Source organism: Drosophila mojavensis, unplaced genomic scaffold (genome assembly GCF_018153725.1).
Source record: "Drosophila mojavensis isolate 15081-1352.22 unplaced genomic scaffold, ASM1815372v1 contig_136, whole genome shotgun sequence".
Classification (NCBI taxonomy): domain Eukaryota; kingdom Metazoa; phylum Arthropoda; class Insecta; order Diptera; family Drosophilidae; genus Drosophila; species Drosophila mojavensis.
The window spans coordinates 21,830,882-21,850,347 of record NW_025318667.1 but is presented as its reverse complement, the minus strand read 5'-3'; the positions used below and the strand labels follow the sequence as shown (position 1 = coordinate 21,850,347).

The following is a 19,466-nucleotide window of genomic DNA, read 5'->3' as shown; positions in this document are numbered from 1 at the left end:
TCTATTTTTATAAATACAGGAAATTAAAATTATCCGTATCAAACTTATGCAGTCGATACCATTACTAGCCATAGCAATAAATAATGATTTTTTAAGAATCCTCGTAAGACAAAAACTAAATATGATAAAACGCACCCCAATTTTTGATAGAATGTGTTTTTTTTTTGCTTGCGGCTTATTTGAAGACTAACTGTTTAAATTTATTTGGTTATCTATCGATTGTTGACTGTTTTAATAACGATATTTTTGTATACCAATATATTCATGAACTAGAAATTGAACTACAATCGATACAAGTTGTTTTACAAAAATCGATACTGCCTCATTGTGAAATCGTTCTCCGTAGTGAGCAGATCGGGTTCTCCGTGAAAATTCTTAGAAAAAAGAAAACAAATATATTTTTACTTTTCGTAACGGTGAGTGTGCCTTCACATTTATTTAATTTGTTTTGTTAGCTGAATTTGTGTTGTGCTAAACGGTGAATGTGACAAGTTTAATGCTATCAGCGGCGTAATTAGTGTGTGCAATAGTCTGTTGTTTTGGTTTTTTTTTTTTTTTTTTGGGGTGCTCCTATAGACGGCCGGCGGAGCACCACTTTTCCGTGCTAGCTTAGCTTTTTTTATTTTAGTGGATACACACACGGCGCAACAACGATGGTGACTTCGTTTGCACGACGAATGCATGGGCACACTTTAGTGTGGTGTACTTGCGTTGTTGCCTTTTTCAAAATGGCGGCCATTGCAGACGAGTTGGAAGTAAAAAGTTTATAATAATTGCGAAATATTTATTTAATCCACCGAAATATTGGAGGTCTGTTAATGTGCTAATGAGGAATGGAGTGCGCATATGTTTATGTTTTTATTCTGTTCGTCTGATTTATGTTGTAGTTTCTTAAAGTTGACTTCCAGTATTTTGATTATTGTTATTTTTATTTGACTAAATTGTATGTATGTGTGCATACTGGCAGACACACGTACACATGCAAACACTCGTTTTGTGACACATGCGCATCAGCATTTAAACGTGAGCTTGTACGTGCCTATATACATATACATTTGTGTGTGTGTGTGTGTGTCACTTGTTTTTCATCAAGTTTCGTTTTGTTTCGCATTTGTGAGCAATATAGCGGGCCAATTACTGAAATTTTGATGTCTGTACACGCGCATACATATGTAAGCATTTGCTCTTAAGATGTGCAGCTGCTTCACATACAAACACGCACAAATATATGACGTTGCTTTGCGCGCGTTAAATGCGAACGACGCAATTTTCGTTAAGACACCTTTCGCTCCCTGTTTACAGCTCTCCCTCTCGCTCACTCTTTATGTTTTATCTATTGCTAATAACGCGTTGTTTGCGCCTAATGCGCAATATTGCCAGCCCGCTTGCACATTTGCTATTCAAATGGGCGCCAAATTTTTGTTTTCCTTCACATTGCTCTTCTTATGATTGTTATGAAATAAGCATAGCACAAAATGAAGCACCTGCAGCATGCATATATCTGTATGTGATCCAATTGCATGTATGGGTGTGTGAGTGTGTACGTGTATGCAGTTGATCAAGCATACATACGTTTTGCGATTGGCTAAACATATATGACAGGGGTGTAGATAGCTGAATCCATTTGCAAATTGGGACAATTGCATTTGAAAGTTGTGCATATGTATGCAAATTATATTTTATAGAAATCTAAGCTAAGTCATGCATCAAATGTTGAACAAACAGTAAATATCAAATCCTAATCTGTAATATGGCAATAAATAGAAAATTCTAGACTATGAGCTAAACAATACGAATATTATGCTCAACCTGAAGGGACTGGTTTCGGTGATATATATGTATATTGTTTGATCTGCCTTTAATATGTATAGAACAAGCTGCAAATCGATCAATCTATTGATATATTTGCAAAAATCAATAGACTTTCAAGTTCTGGCAGATCAGTGTGCAAGCTTTCGACCTCAAAAATATCGATGCTTTTTATTTTTTGTTTATGTTTACTCGAGTATCTTTTTTTACCGTTTGCTGTGGCCCCCCTTAGAAAGTTTTTTGTGCATGTTTTCCGCGCGACTGCTTTGAGAGTGTGCGTGTGTATGACTGTGTTTGTATGCGTGTGGCACGATTTGTAGATCTAAAACTAAAAACTACAACTCATTACTTCAACTTGATTGATTCTGCGCATAAAAAGCAAAACGCAAAATTCACGACGCTCGAGTGGTGGCAGAGCACAAAAGAAAAAGAAATGCAGAGGCCGTGTAAAAAGAGCGATTCATGCCACAAAAAAAAAAAAAAAAAAAAAATGTATGCACTCACACAATGGCTCAAGTGGGGGCACTCAAAGCTGTGGGCTACAGCAGCAACAGCAGACGATGGCGATGGCGATGACGACGACGACGACGACGTCGCAATTGAAGTGGAAGTTTTGAAGTGTTCCCAGAAGGCAGCCAAGCCGTATGGCTAAGGAAAATGCACAGCGTGAAACTGAACAAAAAGAAAATTTCTGCAGCTGCTGAGAAACGATTTCAACCCTCGCTGCTGATGTCGATGTCGTAGCTTCTGCTGCTGCTGTTGCTGCTGCTGCTGCTGCTGCTTCTGCTGCTGCTGCTGCTGCTTCTGCTGCTGCTGTGGCCTTCGTTGCAGCGACATTTGCCACATTCGTATCAGTTGCGCGCCAGCGCTTCGGCGCTGAGCGTCGCAGAGCTCTAACAGTGACATTCAATGTGTGGTTAATCCATCAATCGAATCCAATCCATCTTGCAGAACTAATTAACTATGGCACGTACCAAGCAGACCGCCCGTAAATCCACTGGAGGCAAGGCTCCACGCAAGCAGCTGGCCACTAAGGCAGCCCGTAAATCGGCCCCGTCCACAGGTGGTGTTAAGAAGCCCCATCGTTATCGTCCCGGTACAGTGGCTCTGCGTGAGATCCGTCGTTACCAGAAGTCGACCGAGTTGCTCATCCGCAAGTTGCCCTTCCAGCGTTTGGTGCGTGAAATCGCACAGGATTTCAAGACCGATTTGCGTTTCCAGTCGGCCGCTATTGGTGCCTTGCAGGTAATTAATGGCAAACGCTGTTTCAACTAATTAAATTTAAAATTCATATTATGAACCTCTCTCGCGATTGCAGGAAGCCTCTGAAGCCTATTTGGTGGGCTTGTTTGAGGACACCAACTTGTGCGCCATTCACGCCAAGCGTGTCACCATTATGCCCAAGGATATTCAGTTGGCGCGTCGCATCCGTGGCGAGCGTGCTTAAGCGACAAGAAAGCAAATAATGATAACAAACAACAACAGATTACACAACAAATCACATTCATATTATATATACGTGCATAGTTTGATTAATAGTTTAAAAAAAATTGTCGTCAATTGGAGCTTGATTTCATTTAATAACTTACACAACATAAATATAAAAACTATCTACATATAGAGAGCATTATTATATAACCACACACATATATAAACATAATCTATGAATATTATAATTAATAACTGTAATACTTATTATTATTATTATTATTATTATTATGATTATATTAGCATTGTACATTAGTTTTTTAAGTTTGTAGATCGCCCGCTGGTCACATTGCGTCGGCAGTCGCCATCAAAACACGAACCTACGGTAGATGCCGTTGCAGCCAGATCGCTGGCATCGGGCCGCCATCTCGAACATCGCCCCTATCTCCAACAGCGCATGCAGCGTGCTGCCACAGGCAGTGTTGAGCTCTAATACGGCAGCGCACAGCAGTCCCCAACATCAACAACAACCAGACAGAACCGAAAGAAGCTGCTGTACGTTCGCCGGCCGCCAAACCAGATCCTTGGGCGAGTGAGAGCAACGCTTCCTGTGGCAGCGCTTAAGCGTTGCATGTGCGGCAAGGTGACGTGCGCGATGCCAGCGATCGTTGCAACTGTGTTGCGGTTGCCACATGGCGCAACGTGGACAGCGGGCGATCGGGCCAATTGACCAACATCGCAAATTGGCCAACAAACATTTCTTTGAACACATCAGAAATGAGTACACAATAATACTGCATCTATTTTATATAATACTTTATTTTTTTCACACCTTATATATATATATATAAATATAATTTTTTTGAGGAAACAACTTAAATGTGGAAAGAGGCCCATTTGGGCGTGGTAGTTGATTAAATAAGTTTTAGATTTACATGCATTTTATACGTTTAGGCAAAAAAAAGTACAGAAAACAAAAAATACGATAAAACAGAAAACAGAATTATAAAAAGAAACAAACCATGCTAAATGACAACATCGTAAAATAGTATAAAATACATTCTCAAAATGTATACAATCTAAATATATATATAAATGTATTACGAATATGATCTATTCTATATATATATACACTTAACTTTACATAAATGTTTATGGAACTTACAAGATATTCATACAATATATAACAGACAAATAACCCCTCCAATAATGCACTTAAACGTACAGACATTTGCATAGTTTGTTGCATTCAAAACAGAAATACAAAAACAAAAAAACAAAAATACATTACAATATAAAACTTAATGTTTTTTAGCATACAATAGAAATCGTAAAAAAACAACACAAAAACAAAAAAAGTCCCCAAACAAAAACTTAATAAACGGTTTTTTCTAGAGAAAAAGCCAAAAAAAAACACAAATTTGTTTTCTTGTTTGCGGTACAGTTGCGACAAAACATTAACTGGCGACGTAACAACTGTATCAATGTGTCTGTACATGTGTATGTGTGTGCCTGTAAAGCTGTGCGGGATTGACTGCAGTTATTGAAGAACAGGTGGCGCCATCTATGGTGCGCAAATGTTGCACTGTATTCGCTTTTACATGGCCGAGCTATGCAGTTTTATGCAGAATTTACAAAAGCTTCTAGTTATACGACGATACAACTAACATATAGTATAGTATAGCATATCTATTTGACCTTGAAAGCTAATCTTATGACAGTATATTTTCCTTTACATACATACATTCATACCATACATGTACATATGTATGTATGTACATATATTTGTATCTTGACATTTGTAATTCTGTCTGATCTCAAATGAATGCGAGAGCAAGAAATGAGTTGTATTTCAACAATCTAAAACAAATAGGATTAGTCATAACTAAAGTGCTGTAGATAAGAAACTCTTATGATTTGAATGTGGCATTTATAAGCACTTAATTAAAAATGTGACGAGTCAAGTCGACTATCGAATGCTCTATATCAAGGTATTTTATGTTAAGCTATGGTAGTTACCTAAAAAAAAAACAGTTGCCAAAAGACAAATCTAGTGCTTTAAATTAAAAAAAAAGGTTATTTATTATATAGCTAATATTAAAATTTGCAAATTCTCTTTGAAATATATACGTTATCTTCTACTGTTACCAAGCATGTGAAAAAGTATCGATGCTAAGTCTGATAAGTGTATTGAAGTAACAGCTGTTGAGTTGCCAGTTGGCCGCAATGATTGGCAGTGCTGCCAGATCGATTCCACACGTTGACTTGCGCATATTGAATTTTTCACATTCGTTAAGATGGAGAGCAACAAGTTCGCCAAACTGCGGCAGCAATTTCTGTGTTGCTATCCCGTCAATAAGATGGCCTGGTCGGTAAGTGGATAATGAGCACTTGTCAATTGGCAATTGTATTGGATTTATTGTCATGTAGACGCTGCAACTGCCGCTGGAACTGGAGGAGCAGCGTGCCTTGATCGCGGCCACCTGTGGCCATCCGCTTAATCAACAGTATCCGGTGCGTCGCAGTTACCAGGAGGCATTCGTCAAGCGTCTGATGCATGTGCTCAAGGATCACGATGAGCTGCACGACGACATCTACAACAGCCTATGTGGCCAGCTGGCCAAAACCTCACTAGATGCAGCGCCAGCTCCTTCCATCTATGCCTATAAGCACTATATGCTGCAATCGGAGGAGCACATCACGCTGCGCGAGTCCACGAGCTTCGTCTGCGAGGGCACCACTGGCCTCTGCACGTGGGAGGCAGCCCTGGCACTGGCCGACTATCTGCTCGAGCATCCCAGCCTACTGGAGGGCAAAAATGTGCTAGAACTTGGAGCGGGCACTGGATTGCTTGGCATTCTGCTCAAGCACAAGGCGCTGAAGCTGCCCGTGGGCCAGGTGGTCATCACCGATGGCAGCAGCGCCTGCATTAAGCTCATGCAAGAAAATATTTCCTTAAACTTTGAGTATGACAGCGACGAGGCAACGCCAAAGTGTGCCCAGCTGCGTTGGCATGAGGTCAAAGAGTTCCCCTGGTCGCAATACGCTGAACCCGATCTCCTGCTAGCGGCCGATGTCATCTACGATGACACGCAGTTCTCCTCGCTGCTCGCTGCCCTTGACTTTGTCTACGAAATGCGCAGCAATCGATGCGAGGCGCTGTTGGCCAGCACCGTCCGCAATGTGGATACCCTGCACAATTTCATGGTGCAGCTAGGTGAGTACATATATCAATTGCATCCGTATTTCATTGCTCTAGGCAATCATTTGAATTGATGAATTAATGAGTGCTTTATTTTGTATATTGATTATTTGTCTTGCAGAGCAACATGGATATCAGGTAACGCCCTGTGCCAATGTTTCCTGTTGCAAAAGTCATTTTTGCCGGGACACCACAGCGGCCGTACAAATCGTGTGCATTAAGCGTTTAAACTAATTAGTAATTAAGCAATAGTAACATAAACAACAACAAGAACAATAGAATGAATGAAACTGCATCATTGGCTGATGGTTGGGATCGTGCCATCGTTTAGCCAACGCACATTGAGCTGCTCGATCTGATGCTTCATGAAGATAATGCCATAGACCTCGTGCTGTATGTCCAGCAGCTTGGAGCGATGGGTGCGCGGCACCTTCATGCCGACGACCAGCGCCAGCAGAGAGGTGATTATCATGAAGACAAAGCCCTGGGCAATCAAGGTGCTCTCGTCCTTCGTATAGAAATACGAGTTCTCCACATTGGCCACGAAATAGTAGTAGACGACGCTGGTGCTGACCAGCTTGAGCGTGTAGGAGGCGAAGATGATGCATTCGGTGAAGCGTAGATGCGTCACCTCCAGCAGCACAATCTGGAGACTCGAATAGCCCAGCCCAAAGAGCACCAGGAGTAGCCAGAAGGTCACCTTCGAGCCGCTCGCCCCATAGATAATCATGGCCAGCATCGTGAGCACCAGCAGCAGCACTTGTGTCGTCACAAAGTGCACCTTGGCGGAGTAGAAGCACAGGCAGATGATGGCCAAAACGCTACCAGCAAAGATGACCCAGAACATGGCATCGATGTTGGCCAAATCATTCAGACGCATCGCATCGTTCAGGGCAAACCAGAAGACCAGAAATATGAAGAGTGCATACTGGATGGCCTCCACAAAGAGCAGCAGCAGCGTCACGTGCCACTGCTGATTCTTGGTCACATAGAAGAACTGCAGCCGCTTGATCACATCCGAGCGTGCCTCGAAGATGCTGCCATTCGCATTGGCAATCCGCAAATCGTTGTCCAGACTGTTGGTCATGTCCACCGTGCCCAGCACGTGCAGCACCTTCAGCCCAATGAGTATGGCCAGCATCACAATTGATATGGACAGATAGGTGGCCGCAAAGTTCACATAGATGCCGTCGGTTAGTTGCCCCGGGGTCGCCACTTGACCCTTATAATGCTCCAGATTCTCCACATACTTGGCGCCAATCAAACTCACCGCCGAGGCGATGCCCAGCAGATAGCAGCTGCAGCAGCCAGATATCATCAAGGCGCGGCTGTTTTTCGAGCTGATTGTGTGCAAAAATCCATACCCGGCCACAAAGGTCAAACTGTGCGACACATACGACATGTAGGCGCCCACATGATCTGCGATAGAACAATTTCCATTCGATCAGACCATTGATGCAGCAAGGAGACGAACACATAATTCACATGAGAGTGAAAGCAACAGAGAAAGAGGAAGAAAGAGAGAGAGAGAGAGGGAGACGGGTTATTAGCATAAGTCAAGTAGATAAATTAACATATAAATAATATGATAAGACATAGTCTATCTATGTATAATCTTATTATAATCAATTTATCATTGCATTTGCCTATTGAGCCATATTTTTTATATACTTATGTACAAGTGTCTAAAGCTTTTATTTGTATTAGTAAAAGCCTTGATAAATATTTTTTTTGTATCTCTAGTTGATTTTATACATGAATTTTGACTAAATCAAAGGAGCCAAATATATATTTTATATAATCTGTAAATCTTCTTAGTAAGATATATATATATATATATATATATATATATATATATATATATATATATATATATATATATATCTAGCTAACTGTAATACTATTATAAGTTTTTATATATTAGTTTTTAACTTGCATTTATATTCAGTGCCTTAAAAATTATTATATACGTATATATTTTTTAAAAATGTTTATTATTTTTTTAAATAAATATTTGTAAAATAATAATCTTAATAATGTTTCAGAGTTGGAGTCCAAGATGTAATATCTTGAAATTGATATGGCCTACAGTTATAGAGCAGCATTATTCCTGAAGCTTTATGCTTTTATAAGAGTTAGGATATTATAAAACGATATGATTTTATAGATGTGTAATAATGTAAATATGTTAAAAAATGTATAGAAAAGTTTTAAAACTTATTTACAAAACTACATATGAAAGATGCACATTTTTGAATGAATGGCATTTTTGGATCGATCCTTCTTAAAGACTCCATTACGTATATCAGTAAAAATTGTATTTATATATTTTTTTTAAGTATATGTTAGGAACATTGAATCGAGATATATAATGATATAAGAAATTAATTTCAATTTAATAATCTATAAATTGAATATTTATTTCCTCTTTAAAGTAAGAATTGTATTGAAAATCGTTCAATAATGTAAACCAACTCGATCAACTTCTGATTTCATTGATGATTGATCGAAATTTCACAATATATATATAGTATATATCCTATATATCCCCCGCAATTAGAATGAAAACTCACCAAGGCCATCGGCAAAGTAGAAACAGCTGGAGATTAGATGGAAGACGCCCGCGACCATGAGGACGAATGGATGCCAGTAGACGATGCAGTGCTTGATATACTTGATGACCAGAATACCGGCGGCGCAGAGCAGAGCCAGACAGGCGCCCAGTATCAGGGGGCCATAGTCAATGAGGTCGACGCTCAGATTCCGCTCGGCCACAAAGGAGCAGAGCGTGTAGCCGAAGATCAGACCGCAGGGCAGGAAGCAGAGGCAAACTGCTCAGAAGAATGGAGTGGAAGAAGAATCAGATTAGCCGTGCTTTATATAATGAATATTCCGGCTGTCGGTTGTCTGCTGTCTGCTGTAACTCACCCACATAGCTGGGGGCGTATTTGAAAAATTTGTGCACACAGGTGCTCCATAAATTCGTCATTTTCGTGCAAAATTTGTTCGATATGCGTGACTGTTTAATGCATAATTGTTAAGTCGATATACTAATTTAATTGTTTTTCTATTGGTTATTGTTTCGCTGTGGGCCAGCTAATGCCAGCGTCGACGATTGAAGCGCGAGTGAGCCCAGTTAGTCAAGTGTCAAATCAGTTGTCGTTGATTCTCTGATTAGATAAGGCCACACAATGAGGCAGCACCTGCATGATGACTAATCCCAGCTAGAATGATATAGGGGCCCCGACGTGGATAAACAGATGCCAACGTTCACTGATAACGGGACAGTTGAGCAGCTTTCCAATTCAAATTTATTAACAGTTGCCTCACAAGCTAGAGCGAGAGAGCGCGCCTGTGTCTGTGTGTGTGCGAGCGAGAGGGCGACAAGTGAAAAGCTTCGAAGCAGCTGATAATTAGCTTAATCTCTTTTATTTCCTTGGCTCTAGCTCTGATAATGCCCGTAAGCACCGGCAGCTAAAAGCTCCCCCGAGAGCGTGTAAAGTGTGCGCTGCTTAAGTGGCACAAAAGCCCACCTAAGCGCCCAATCACCCATCAACATCTGCTCCCATCTGCGTGGGCCCCAACGGGTGGGTGGGCGCTTGTTTAGGGGGCTTTATCAGTTTGTTTACTTTTGAGCACAAGCTCGCTCAAGGGTTGCACATGAGAGACGCACTGAGAGAGAGGGAGAGAGACTGCAGGTATATACAATCACAAGATTGTCTCAAGTTTTAGCAACTCTCTCTGATAATAATAATGAAATATTTTAAGCTATATAAAACAAATAATTCGATTTAAAAAATAGTAATTAATTAATTCGAATAATTTCAATATCTAAAAATTGTTTATCTAAATATCATGGAAAATGTTTACCAAAAATTTATGAAATATAGTATAAATATTTAAGTTATATTCTTAGATTTTCAATTTCAATTCTAAATAATAAGATGAAATAAATATTGCCGATTCTGATGACAGGTAAATGCGAGCATGAGAACCGATAATAGAGAGAGAGAGAGAGAGAGAGACAAAGATAAAAGAAGAATAAAAAATGTCAAGAGATGAGAAGAAGAAGCTCAGATAAGATAAACAACAAAAGTATAGCAAACAAGATAAAAGTATAGAACACGAGCAGAAAATTAGTAAAAGCAATTGAACTGATAAGAGCAAAACCTAGAAAAAGAGAAGTATAGATAAGGTTTCTTATATACATACATACATAAGCATACATATTTATATATAAATTGAATTGCAATCTTATCAATATCCGATTTTTATAATTTCTAGCATCACAAAGCTACAGGAAATTTATGAATTTATATTTATGTATAAACGTATATCTGGAAGCTAAAAAAAAATTGTTATGCTTTAATTTGAAAATGAAAATTTAATAACCGCATTTGGTAAATAATTAAATTGTCATTAAATGATTGGCAGCCATATAAACAATAATAAATAGCTAGCAAAAATCTGTGACGTCATGGACTAGTCGAAAAAACTGTTGCCTACCTTTTGGGGCAGACAAAGGACCAAATGCAAATGTAACAAGACATACAAGTCATATAGAGAAACGAAGAGAGAGAGAGAGAGACAGGTGGCGAGAGTAAGAGATGGCCAGAGATAGAGAGCGAGTGAGAGCTTGCGTTTGCGCTTCTGACCCCAGCAGGCGACCCAGTAACAAGGACTTTGTTTCCTTTGCCCGCCTGCTATCACTTCCGGAATTTTGCTGCGCCGAACAACAACACCAGAAACTTTGCATACGACTGTCGTGACGAACGGTGCAGGTGAATTCGTTGGTCTCTGAATGATGGTTATCGCATTGTAGGATCCTGAATGCTGCCGCTGGGCTGTAGCCAATCCTGATCTATACGAATCATGGCATCAAATTCTATACAAAGCGGCTAACTGGCCAACGGCTCTGTGTCTGTGTCTCTGTGCGAGTGAGTGTTTGTGTATATTTGCGTACCGGTGTGGTTGTGTGTGTGTGTGTGTGTGTGTGTGTGTGTGTGTGTGTGTGTGTAGGCGTAAGTGGCCGTGTGCGTGTGTGTGTGTGTGCAGCGCAATGTATGTAAGCATCTGGTGCCATAGCTTGAACCTAAGCAGCCGCAGCCTGGCCATTGTCCTGGTGGTCTGCGTGACGCTCGTCTACTTCTCGTACAGCTTCAATGCCTGCCTCCTGGCCAGCATCAGTCGCACCCTGCAGCAGGTGAGTCTCGCTGCAGATTGGAAACTCTCTACAGCTGAGTATTTCTTGGCCTTTTCTCTAGCAGAGCAACCTACGCAATTTGCTGACGCTGCAGCAGCGAAACGCTAGCAGCGCAGCCGAGGCCAACAGAGTCACCAATACCAGCAGAAGCGCCAATGGCAACTCCAACTCTAGCACCAGCGCTAGCCCCAGCTCCAACTCCAGCTCCAGTTCCAGCTCCAGTACGACAGCTCTCTTGAATAGCACCGTTAGCAATGGCGTTGCCAGCGTCGATGGCGCGCCCAAGTATCAAATGCTGCGCCAGCAGGGCCTGCGTCCCTCTCGCCATCTGCCCGACACGCTGATCATCGGCGTGAAGAAGAGCGGCACGAGGGCCTTGCTGGAGTTCATACGGCTGCATCCGGATGTGCGCGCCGCCGGCTCCGAGGTGCACTTCTTCGACAGGCACTACCAGCGCGGACTGCGCTGGTATCGCCACCACATGCCCTACACCATCGAGGGCCAAATCACCATGGAGAAGACGCCCAGCTACTTTGTCACCAAGGAGGTGCCGCAGCGCGTTTACCATATGAACACGGCCACCAAGTGAGTGCTGAGACTGTAGGTCTCCTCTAAAACAAATGAATTATATATTTATCGTATATATGGAAAATTTAGCATATAGTATATACTGCAATATGATGATGCCAATAGTTTTCGAAGCACTGATTTGCCTTTTTGCTGAAAACATCAAATTAATCTTAAAGTATTTAAAACCCTCTCTGAAAAGCTTCTGAAGACAATGTTTTCATGTATTGTATGTAGGATTCTTTGGATTATGTGGCAATTCCACACTTTTCTAAAAGCTATGCTTTGGGACTGTTATCTATAGTACATATACATATATATAGTCCATTGATACATGATATGATATAGATTACCAATCAAATTAAACATGTTTCCTGTGGAATTTAAATTTCTTCCTTTGAGAATTTCCATATAACAAATATTTTGTCTTTTATGGAGACTCGCAACATTTGTTATACAATATTTAAACATTTGTTTAGAATGGAGTTCGAATTATCAAAAATCGATTAAACAAAGCTAAGAGTCTATATTGTTCATGGTAAATGTGTTTTAAGCATCGTAAATAACTGTTTACCGATGCCTACGAATAAGTGTTTTATTAATACTCTGAGAAAAAGAGAGCTCAATATGCTCGATTGAGTCGGGTTTTCAATGAGTTCGTTTGTGATTGGACAGAAACCTTTTTTACGCTCTGGGCTTTCTCTCGACCGTTTGCTCCAGTTAAATGAGTCGAAGGGTCTTTTATATATGCATTGGTATGCATGCGAGGGTTAGGGTCATTAAGCACATCGATAGAGTATGTGAACTGAGTGTAAAGTCTTTTGAGTACTACTAGCTTACACATACTAAGTTCGAGCTCAGTACGCATCAATCCTATCACTCCCTAAACGATGTTCGTTAGAAGATCGATACATGAATAGTTCAGTCCAAAGCGGTCAGGAGAAAAAAAAGGAACGAATAGAACCGAAGAGTTTTACGCAGAGTGAGAGCGAGTGGGAATGATATTCATTTGGTCAGCATAGTAAAGTACGTTTCCTGTAGTCTCTGAAATGAAGGTTCAGTACACAGAATCAGAAATCCTTCCAATAAGGATTAAAATTCCATTCTAAGATTGTTCAAATCTTTGTAAATGAGCTAGCACTAAGCACAATATAGTAACTATATATATATATATTATATATGTATATGTAATTATACCTAAAAGTTTTTCTCTCTCTCTTTCTCTGCCTTCCTTTTCCATCTAGACTCTTAATTGTGGTGCGAGATCCGGTGACTCGCGCCATCTCGGACTATACGCAGGCGGCTAGCAAGAAGGCGGACATGAAGCGCTTCGAGCAGCTGGCCTTTGTGAACGGCAGCTACTCGGTGGTGGACACCAATTGGGGACCGGTCAAGATTGGCGTCTATGCGCGCTATTTGGAGCACTGGCTGCTGTACTTTCCGCTGTCGCAGCTGCTCTTCATTAGCGGCGAGCGGTTGATCATGGATCCGGCCTATGAGATTGGGCGTGTTCAGGACTTTTTGGGTCTGAAGCGTGTGGTGACCGAGAAGCATTTCTATTTCAATGCCACCAAAGGATTTCCCTGTCTATTCAAATCGGAGGCACGATCCACGCCCCATTGCCTGGGCAAGACCAAGGGTAGGAATCATCCGCATATCGATGCCAATGCAATTGAACGGCTACGGGAGTTTTATAGGCCGTTCAATAATAAGTTTTATCAACTGACTGGCATTAACTTTGCCTGGCCCTAAACGTGTAAACAGAGAGCAAGCGATATGGAGACAGAGAGAGAGAGAGAGAGGGAGAGAGATGTTGTTGCTGCGGTATTTGGCAACAGACTGATATTGTTGATTGCATTTTTTTATACATACCATTGTTCTTATACATAGAAGATATATACACCCAATTATATATACATACATACAAATATAGTATTTGCATGGCTATGCAGTGAGAAAGATACGTTACGTAATCCTGTGACGTCAGTGCTCAATTAAATGCAACAATACAACAGACAAATCGAACGATACTCACACTACTAAACGGTTCCTTCTCTCAACGCACACGCACACACACTAATACACGGCAACAACTACAAAATCCTACTATATACATGCATACATGCATATATACGTACATATATGAACGCATAGACAAATAGAGCTTAATATGAATTCCTACAGAGTATGAGCAGCTAATTGAACAGAGAGCTACGCCTCCACATCCTAATCTAATTAATTATGAAATATGAAATACATATAAATGAAATGTACTGATAGCATTCGATTAGGCACAGCACATGCACACACATAATCCCTACATTTAAATGATATGCAATTTATACATACATACTTACAAACATACATATATACAACTACAAGTTCATCTACATCTACATTTACATCTATATATATATATAGACATATATTATATATATGCATAGCTCAAGATCTAAATTGCATGTTACGAAATGGCCTAGCTGAACTAATTTCAATTATTACAATTTAATAAAAGTATTTGATAAAAAATTAAAGAATATTTCTTTGAAGACTATTTTTGATGTTAAGCTCTGGAGATGCTGTTTCATATGATAATTTATATATATTCACATATACATATATCCAGAAGTTACTTATGGAGCTATAAAGCTATTCGAAACAAATTCAATTCATTCAGTTTTAGCTATAGGCTTTATTTACTACAATCATTTCAATTTGATATATTCTAAGGCTCTCATATAAGAAGATTATCTATTAGCATCTGCTGTCTTGCTTAAAATCCAGCGACCCCACCAATTTTACGATAGTCCGAATTGATAGTAATGCTTTCGTTATCCTGGGCAATGCCACAAATGACAGAGCCACGATTGCGATAGCGTTCGCATTGATGTCCTTTGGCCAGGAGGCTGTGCACATGTGCCTGCAGCATGCCGTATTCATACTGCAGCACGTTGGGCAGCATCTGATGATGGAATCGGCTGGCATCGATGGCCGTCTTGATGCTCGCCCGTTGCCAAAGTATGCGAACTAGCAGAGGCACAAGAGCCGATATAATCTTTGTGCCACCAGCTGCGCCCACAACCAAACGAACTTGTCCGCTTGAACGCTCCGTAACAATGATCGGGCACATTGAGGACATGGGACGGGCTGCTGCTGTTATCATATTCGTGCCATCGATATACGGCAAATCGAAGTAGTTCTTTAGCTGCTTCATGGAGAAGTCCGACATGGCATTATTGAATAGCACGCCCGTGCGTTTGCCCATGCGCCCGCTCCCGAAACTGCCAAGGAGATATGAATATGAGGTAGTCTTCAAATTTAGGTAGATCTCTATACTTACTAAAAGTTAATGGAACTGGTTACCGAAACAGCGTCATTATTGTGCAATACCGAAATATGCGAGGTGCCATGCTCATCACGCGGCTGTATATCGCCAGATGCTCCATAATGCTCCGATTTGTTATAGGTTCTAGCATCATCTATCAGCTTGGCAATGCGGGCGGCAAGACTTCGGTTTGTCAGCTTGGTCAGCAGCTGGAAGGCAAATGTTAAATGAGTAATATTTGCATAATTGAGAGACATATATCGTATACCAAGTAAACATTTGAATTATTTCGGTAAAAAAGTTGGTCTTATGGTATAGATAATAGACATATGATAGGTCCTATATGATTACAAAGATCTACTATTCTATATTATTTAATGCTATTCTCTATTTAACATATAGCTAGAACCTATTCGTTGACAACCAAGAACTTTGGCTAAGATAATACTAGACATATATACTATACTATACATGAGCTTCAAGCACTGATCCTTCAAGACTCGACCACTTAGGCATCTGATCTATTTTGAACAGTGCCTATAATAAAAAAAGTTTTTACAAAGTTTCCTAGCTCATAAAATGAACAGAGATAGCAAAATACTATTGTGATCCCACAAGAAAGAAAGAGATAAAAGAATAGATCTATCTCTCTCTTATGCGTGAATCAATAAGATATTGCTCACCTCTTCATCAGCTTTATCGTCCAATTGCCAGCGCTGCACAAAGCCAAATTTAAAGGCCTCTACAATGCGATGGATTGCCAAGGCATCTAAATCGTCGCCTGCTGCAAACTCCGCTCGATAGGCATGCAGTATGTTCATGATGAGGCCAAGAATGTGACCGCTGCCTGGTGGCGGCGTCAGGTGCAGATCATACTCATCCAAGGGTATGACTAACGAATCCCTTAGCTCAGCTTGGGCGTGCCTCAAGTCTTCCTTGGTTATGGCGCTGCCCATGTCCTGCAAGTCGGCGTGCAGCCTTGCCAACAGCGTTCCTTTGTAGAGGCTGCGCGGTCCTGCTACAGATATTTGCGCATACGTATCGCACAGCTGCTTCGGCGGCTGGATGTGACGGCCAATGGGCCAGAATTGATTTGTCGCCGGATCCACAAACATTTGACGCAACAATGCATCGCTTTTGATCATGTCCGCATTCAATATGAGCGCATCGTACTGATGCTTGTAGAGCGAATAACCGCTGTGGCATAGGGAGAGCGTTGGCCGAACCAATTCCGACCAGGACAGCTTGCCAAAACGCTCGTGGGCCAAGGCATAGCCCAACAGTTCGGTGGGCACAGCAATAGACCAGCCGGACTGCTTTAACTGCTGCTCGCTCACCATAGTCGTAAAGTTGTCCGCATGCAGAGAGCGCGGTGCCATCTCCCGACCTAGGATCGTATATGCCCGTCGCTCGCTGTGCATATAAATGTTCATAATCATGCCGCCGCCGAGGCCCATGCTTTGCATACCAATGAGTCCGTTGCAGAGCAAGGCAGCTAGTGCAGCATCCACCACAGTGCCTCCAAGTAGCAGTGCTTCTCTATTAAAGAATACATGAGCACGGGGAATTATATAACTTATAGAGCCCCATACCTGGCCATCTGACTGCAGGCATCATTATCTGTGGCTATGCCAGCCCGCTTGAAGCGGTGCAGCGGGGAACTGGAGGGCGGCAGGGGTTCCTCAGGGTCTGGTGGAGTTCTCGCTGCATTTCGTTTGCCTGCCATAGAAATGATGAACTATTTGAATATTCATTTACTCAATATTTTCAATATTCACCGCTCCTTGCCACAGGACTATATGCATATATCGCAATCAGCACACAAACAAAGGCCAAGCCCAGCACAACTCGATTAAATATCCATTGCCAGTGCATAGCGCTTTAGTTTATTCATACTTTTATTCACATTTTATTCCAATTTGTTGCATTTTGTGTTCGTTCTCCACTCTACTCAAAATGTAAATAACACACAGTTAACTATCGACTTATCGATATTTGAAGTTAATAATCACAAGACTTTGTGCCAAAAAAGTACTCATTCAATGAACAATCGATGCTTTTGGCGGTATTTTGTGAGATTCAAATTTAAATGAAGAAAATTAAAAAATTTAATTGCAAAACTAAAACTATGCGATAATAGTGATAGAAAAATATTTTTAAAAATGTATAGATGAATTGCATCATTAAATAAATTAAAATAATAAATATATTGCGAAAGTATTCTACAGTATAGGTTGATAGTTGATAGAAAACTATTTAACAAAATGTATAAATAAATTGAATACAAAAAAAAAAAAAAAAATTATAATAATAATAAATACATAAAAATGTATATATATTGCAAAAGTATATATAATATATAATAATATAATTGATAGAAAAATATTTTTATATATGAATTGCATACAAAAATAAATAAATAAATAAATAAATAAATAAAAAAATAATAATAATACAAATAAAAAAAAAATTCGTAAAAAAAAATTTAAAAAAAAAAAAATTAATAAAAGTGTATATTTATTCCAAAAGTATACTGTTGTTGTTGTTTATTATATATTATATAGTAATCTGTATTTATTATATATCAATCTCTCTGCACATTTGCTTCTGAATATTACTGTTGGCATGATTTGAAAGCACTTTTATTCGTACTCCATAATGAAGTTTTACTATTAAAAATAAAAAAGTTTTTGCCAGGAGCTCCATAGCTGTAAATTTAAACTAGAACACAATCCACTTTTTTTTTCTGCTTTGTAGTTGCAAGAGTAACTGCAAGAGTCTGCTTGCAAGAATATTGAAGAAAGAAGAAAGAACATCTACATTTACATCTCCATGTATATATATATGTATACATTAAACATTTTTATTTTTATATATAATTGAAGTCGTGACGATATTAAACGCTGTCAGTTGGCAGAGACTTAATAAATAAAAGTTATGGCACCTTTTGTAATTGGATTTTCTTTGGTCACCAGCGATGCCAGCGTTTCCCATATTCGCAAGAATTGTAATTGATTTGTGCATCCGCTTGCCGTAGAGCAAATCTGCAAAATATTCACACTACATACATACATACATGCATGTGTACATATATATGAGATTGTATTTAAGTACATACAAATCAACACGAGTGTGAATGAAAATTTAAAAGCCATAAATCTTGCGTTTTTATATCGCACTAGCGTGGCAATCAAATTAACTGAGCAGAAGAGCTTCATCAAACAGGAAGAGGAGACGGGCCGGTTCGTTGATCGTTCGGCTCATCTGGGATTGCAATGGATGAATGAAACTCTCCCCTCTCTGTCTCTCCCTCACTCTCTCTGCCTCTTTCTGTGCGTGTGTGTGTGAAGATTGGAATTGGTTGGCATCTCGTCTGCCAACATGGCTAACTAATTCCAGCACGCGTCTCAAACAACTCTCGCATGTATGACGAAATGTACACGCCAAATGCCTCTATCATGGCACCTGTCAGACGTCAGCGACGGCTTAACAGCTTAAATGACTCAACCGGCAATGTACAGAGATAGAGTGTGAGTGTGACTGTGTGACTGTGTGTGTGTGTGTGCGAGTATGAGAGGGTGGGAGAGGAAGCAGGAGGTAGCTGCTGCTCCAGATTGTCAGCCTCGTCAACACCTTGGCAGCGACAACAACTCAACCCAACATAATTTGCCTCAAGTATTTGTATGTGATGTAGTATTTATTTTTAATAACACTCTGCAGCAAAATTATTGAAGATGAGTGGGAAATTTTATATCTATATGATATAGATCTATATGCATATGATGCAGATACCCTTTGGGTATCTCTTAGTAACAATTGTAGATTCTTTCTCTCTCACTTTCTCGTGCTCTCTCACTCTCACTTGTATTTACTATTTACCATTTTATTTTACTTGCTTGCTCTCCGAGTATTTTCCTGTCTCTTGCTTTCGC

The 19,466-nt window shown here is 40.2% G+C and overlaps 5 protein-coding genes across 7 annotated transcripts; 3 read left to right on the top strand and 2 right to left on the bottom strand.

Moving 5' to 3' along the window:
* Positions 1-309: 309 nt before the first annotated feature.
* LOC6584442 (histone H3.3A) lies at positions 310-4,447 on the top strand. The gene is made up of 3 exons (XM_002010061.4): positions 310-416; positions 2,761-3,054; positions 3,128-4,447. The coding sequence occupies exons 2-3, from the start codon at positions 2,773-2,775 to the stop codon at positions 3,254-3,256; spliced, it is 411 nt and encodes a 136-aa protein (XP_002010097.1). The 5' UTR covers positions 310-416; positions 2,761-2,772; the 3' UTR covers positions 3,257-4,447.
* Positions 4,448-5,474: 1,027 nt separating this feature from the next.
* LOC6584441 (protein-lysine N-methyltransferase EEF2KMT) lies at positions 5,475-6,724 on the top strand. The gene is made up of 3 exons (XM_002010060.4): positions 5,475-5,609; positions 5,668-6,454; positions 6,561-6,724. The coding sequence occupies exons 1-3, from the start codon at positions 5,535-5,537 to the stop codon at positions 6,671-6,673; spliced, it is 975 nt and encodes a 324-aa protein (XP_002010096.1). The 5' UTR covers positions 5,475-5,534; the 3' UTR covers positions 6,674-6,724.
* Positions 6,510-9,571, bottom strand: LOC6584440. The gene is made up of 3 exons (XM_002010059.4): positions 9,368-9,571; positions 9,013-9,270; positions 6,510-7,858 (listed from the first exon to the last, which is right to left on the bottom strand). The coding sequence occupies exons 1-3, from the start codon at positions 9,426-9,428 to the stop codon at positions 6,735-6,737; spliced, it is 1,443 nt and encodes a 480-aa protein (XP_002010095.1). The 5' UTR covers positions 9,429-9,571; the 3' UTR covers positions 6,510-6,734.
* A 1,550-nt stretch (positions 9,572-11,121) lies between these two features.
* On the top strand, positions 11,122-14,746 carry LOC6584439 (heparan sulfate glucosamine 3-O-sulfotransferase 6). Of its 2 annotated transcripts, none has more exons than XM_015161290.3 (3): positions 11,122-11,642; positions 11,704-12,227; positions 13,454-14,746. In XM_015161290.3, the coding sequence occupies exons 1-3, from the start codon at positions 11,499-11,501 to the stop codon at positions 13,959-13,961; spliced, it is 1,176 nt and encodes a 391-aa protein (XP_015016776.1). In that variant the 5' UTR covers positions 11,122-11,498; the 3' UTR covers positions 13,962-14,746. The 2 variants fall into 2 exon arrangements, with proteins under 2 accessions (XP_015016776.1, XP_002010094.1); XM_002010058.4 differs by having other exon boundaries at positions 11,124-11,642; positions 11,707-12,227.
* A 135-nt stretch (positions 14,747-14,881) lies between these two features.
* On the bottom strand, positions 14,882-17,501 carry LOC6584438 (glutathione hydrolase 1 proenzyme). 2 transcript variants are annotated; one of them, XM_002010057.4, is made up of 5 exons: positions 17,313-17,501; positions 17,127-17,253; positions 16,218-17,073; positions 15,550-15,743; positions 14,882-15,490 (listed from the first exon to the last, which is right to left on the bottom strand). In XM_002010057.4, the coding sequence occupies exons 1-5, from the start codon at positions 17,407-17,409 to the stop codon at positions 14,983-14,985; spliced, it is 1,782 nt and encodes a 593-aa protein (XP_002010093.2). In that variant the 5' UTR covers positions 17,410-17,501; the 3' UTR covers positions 14,882-14,982. The 2 variants fall into 2 exon arrangements, with proteins under 2 accessions (XP_002010093.2, XP_043867582.1); XM_044011647.1 differs by lacking the exon at positions 17,313-17,501 and having other exon boundaries at positions 16,218-17,068; positions 17,127-17,246.
* Positions 17,502-19,466: the final 1,965 nt, after the last annotated feature.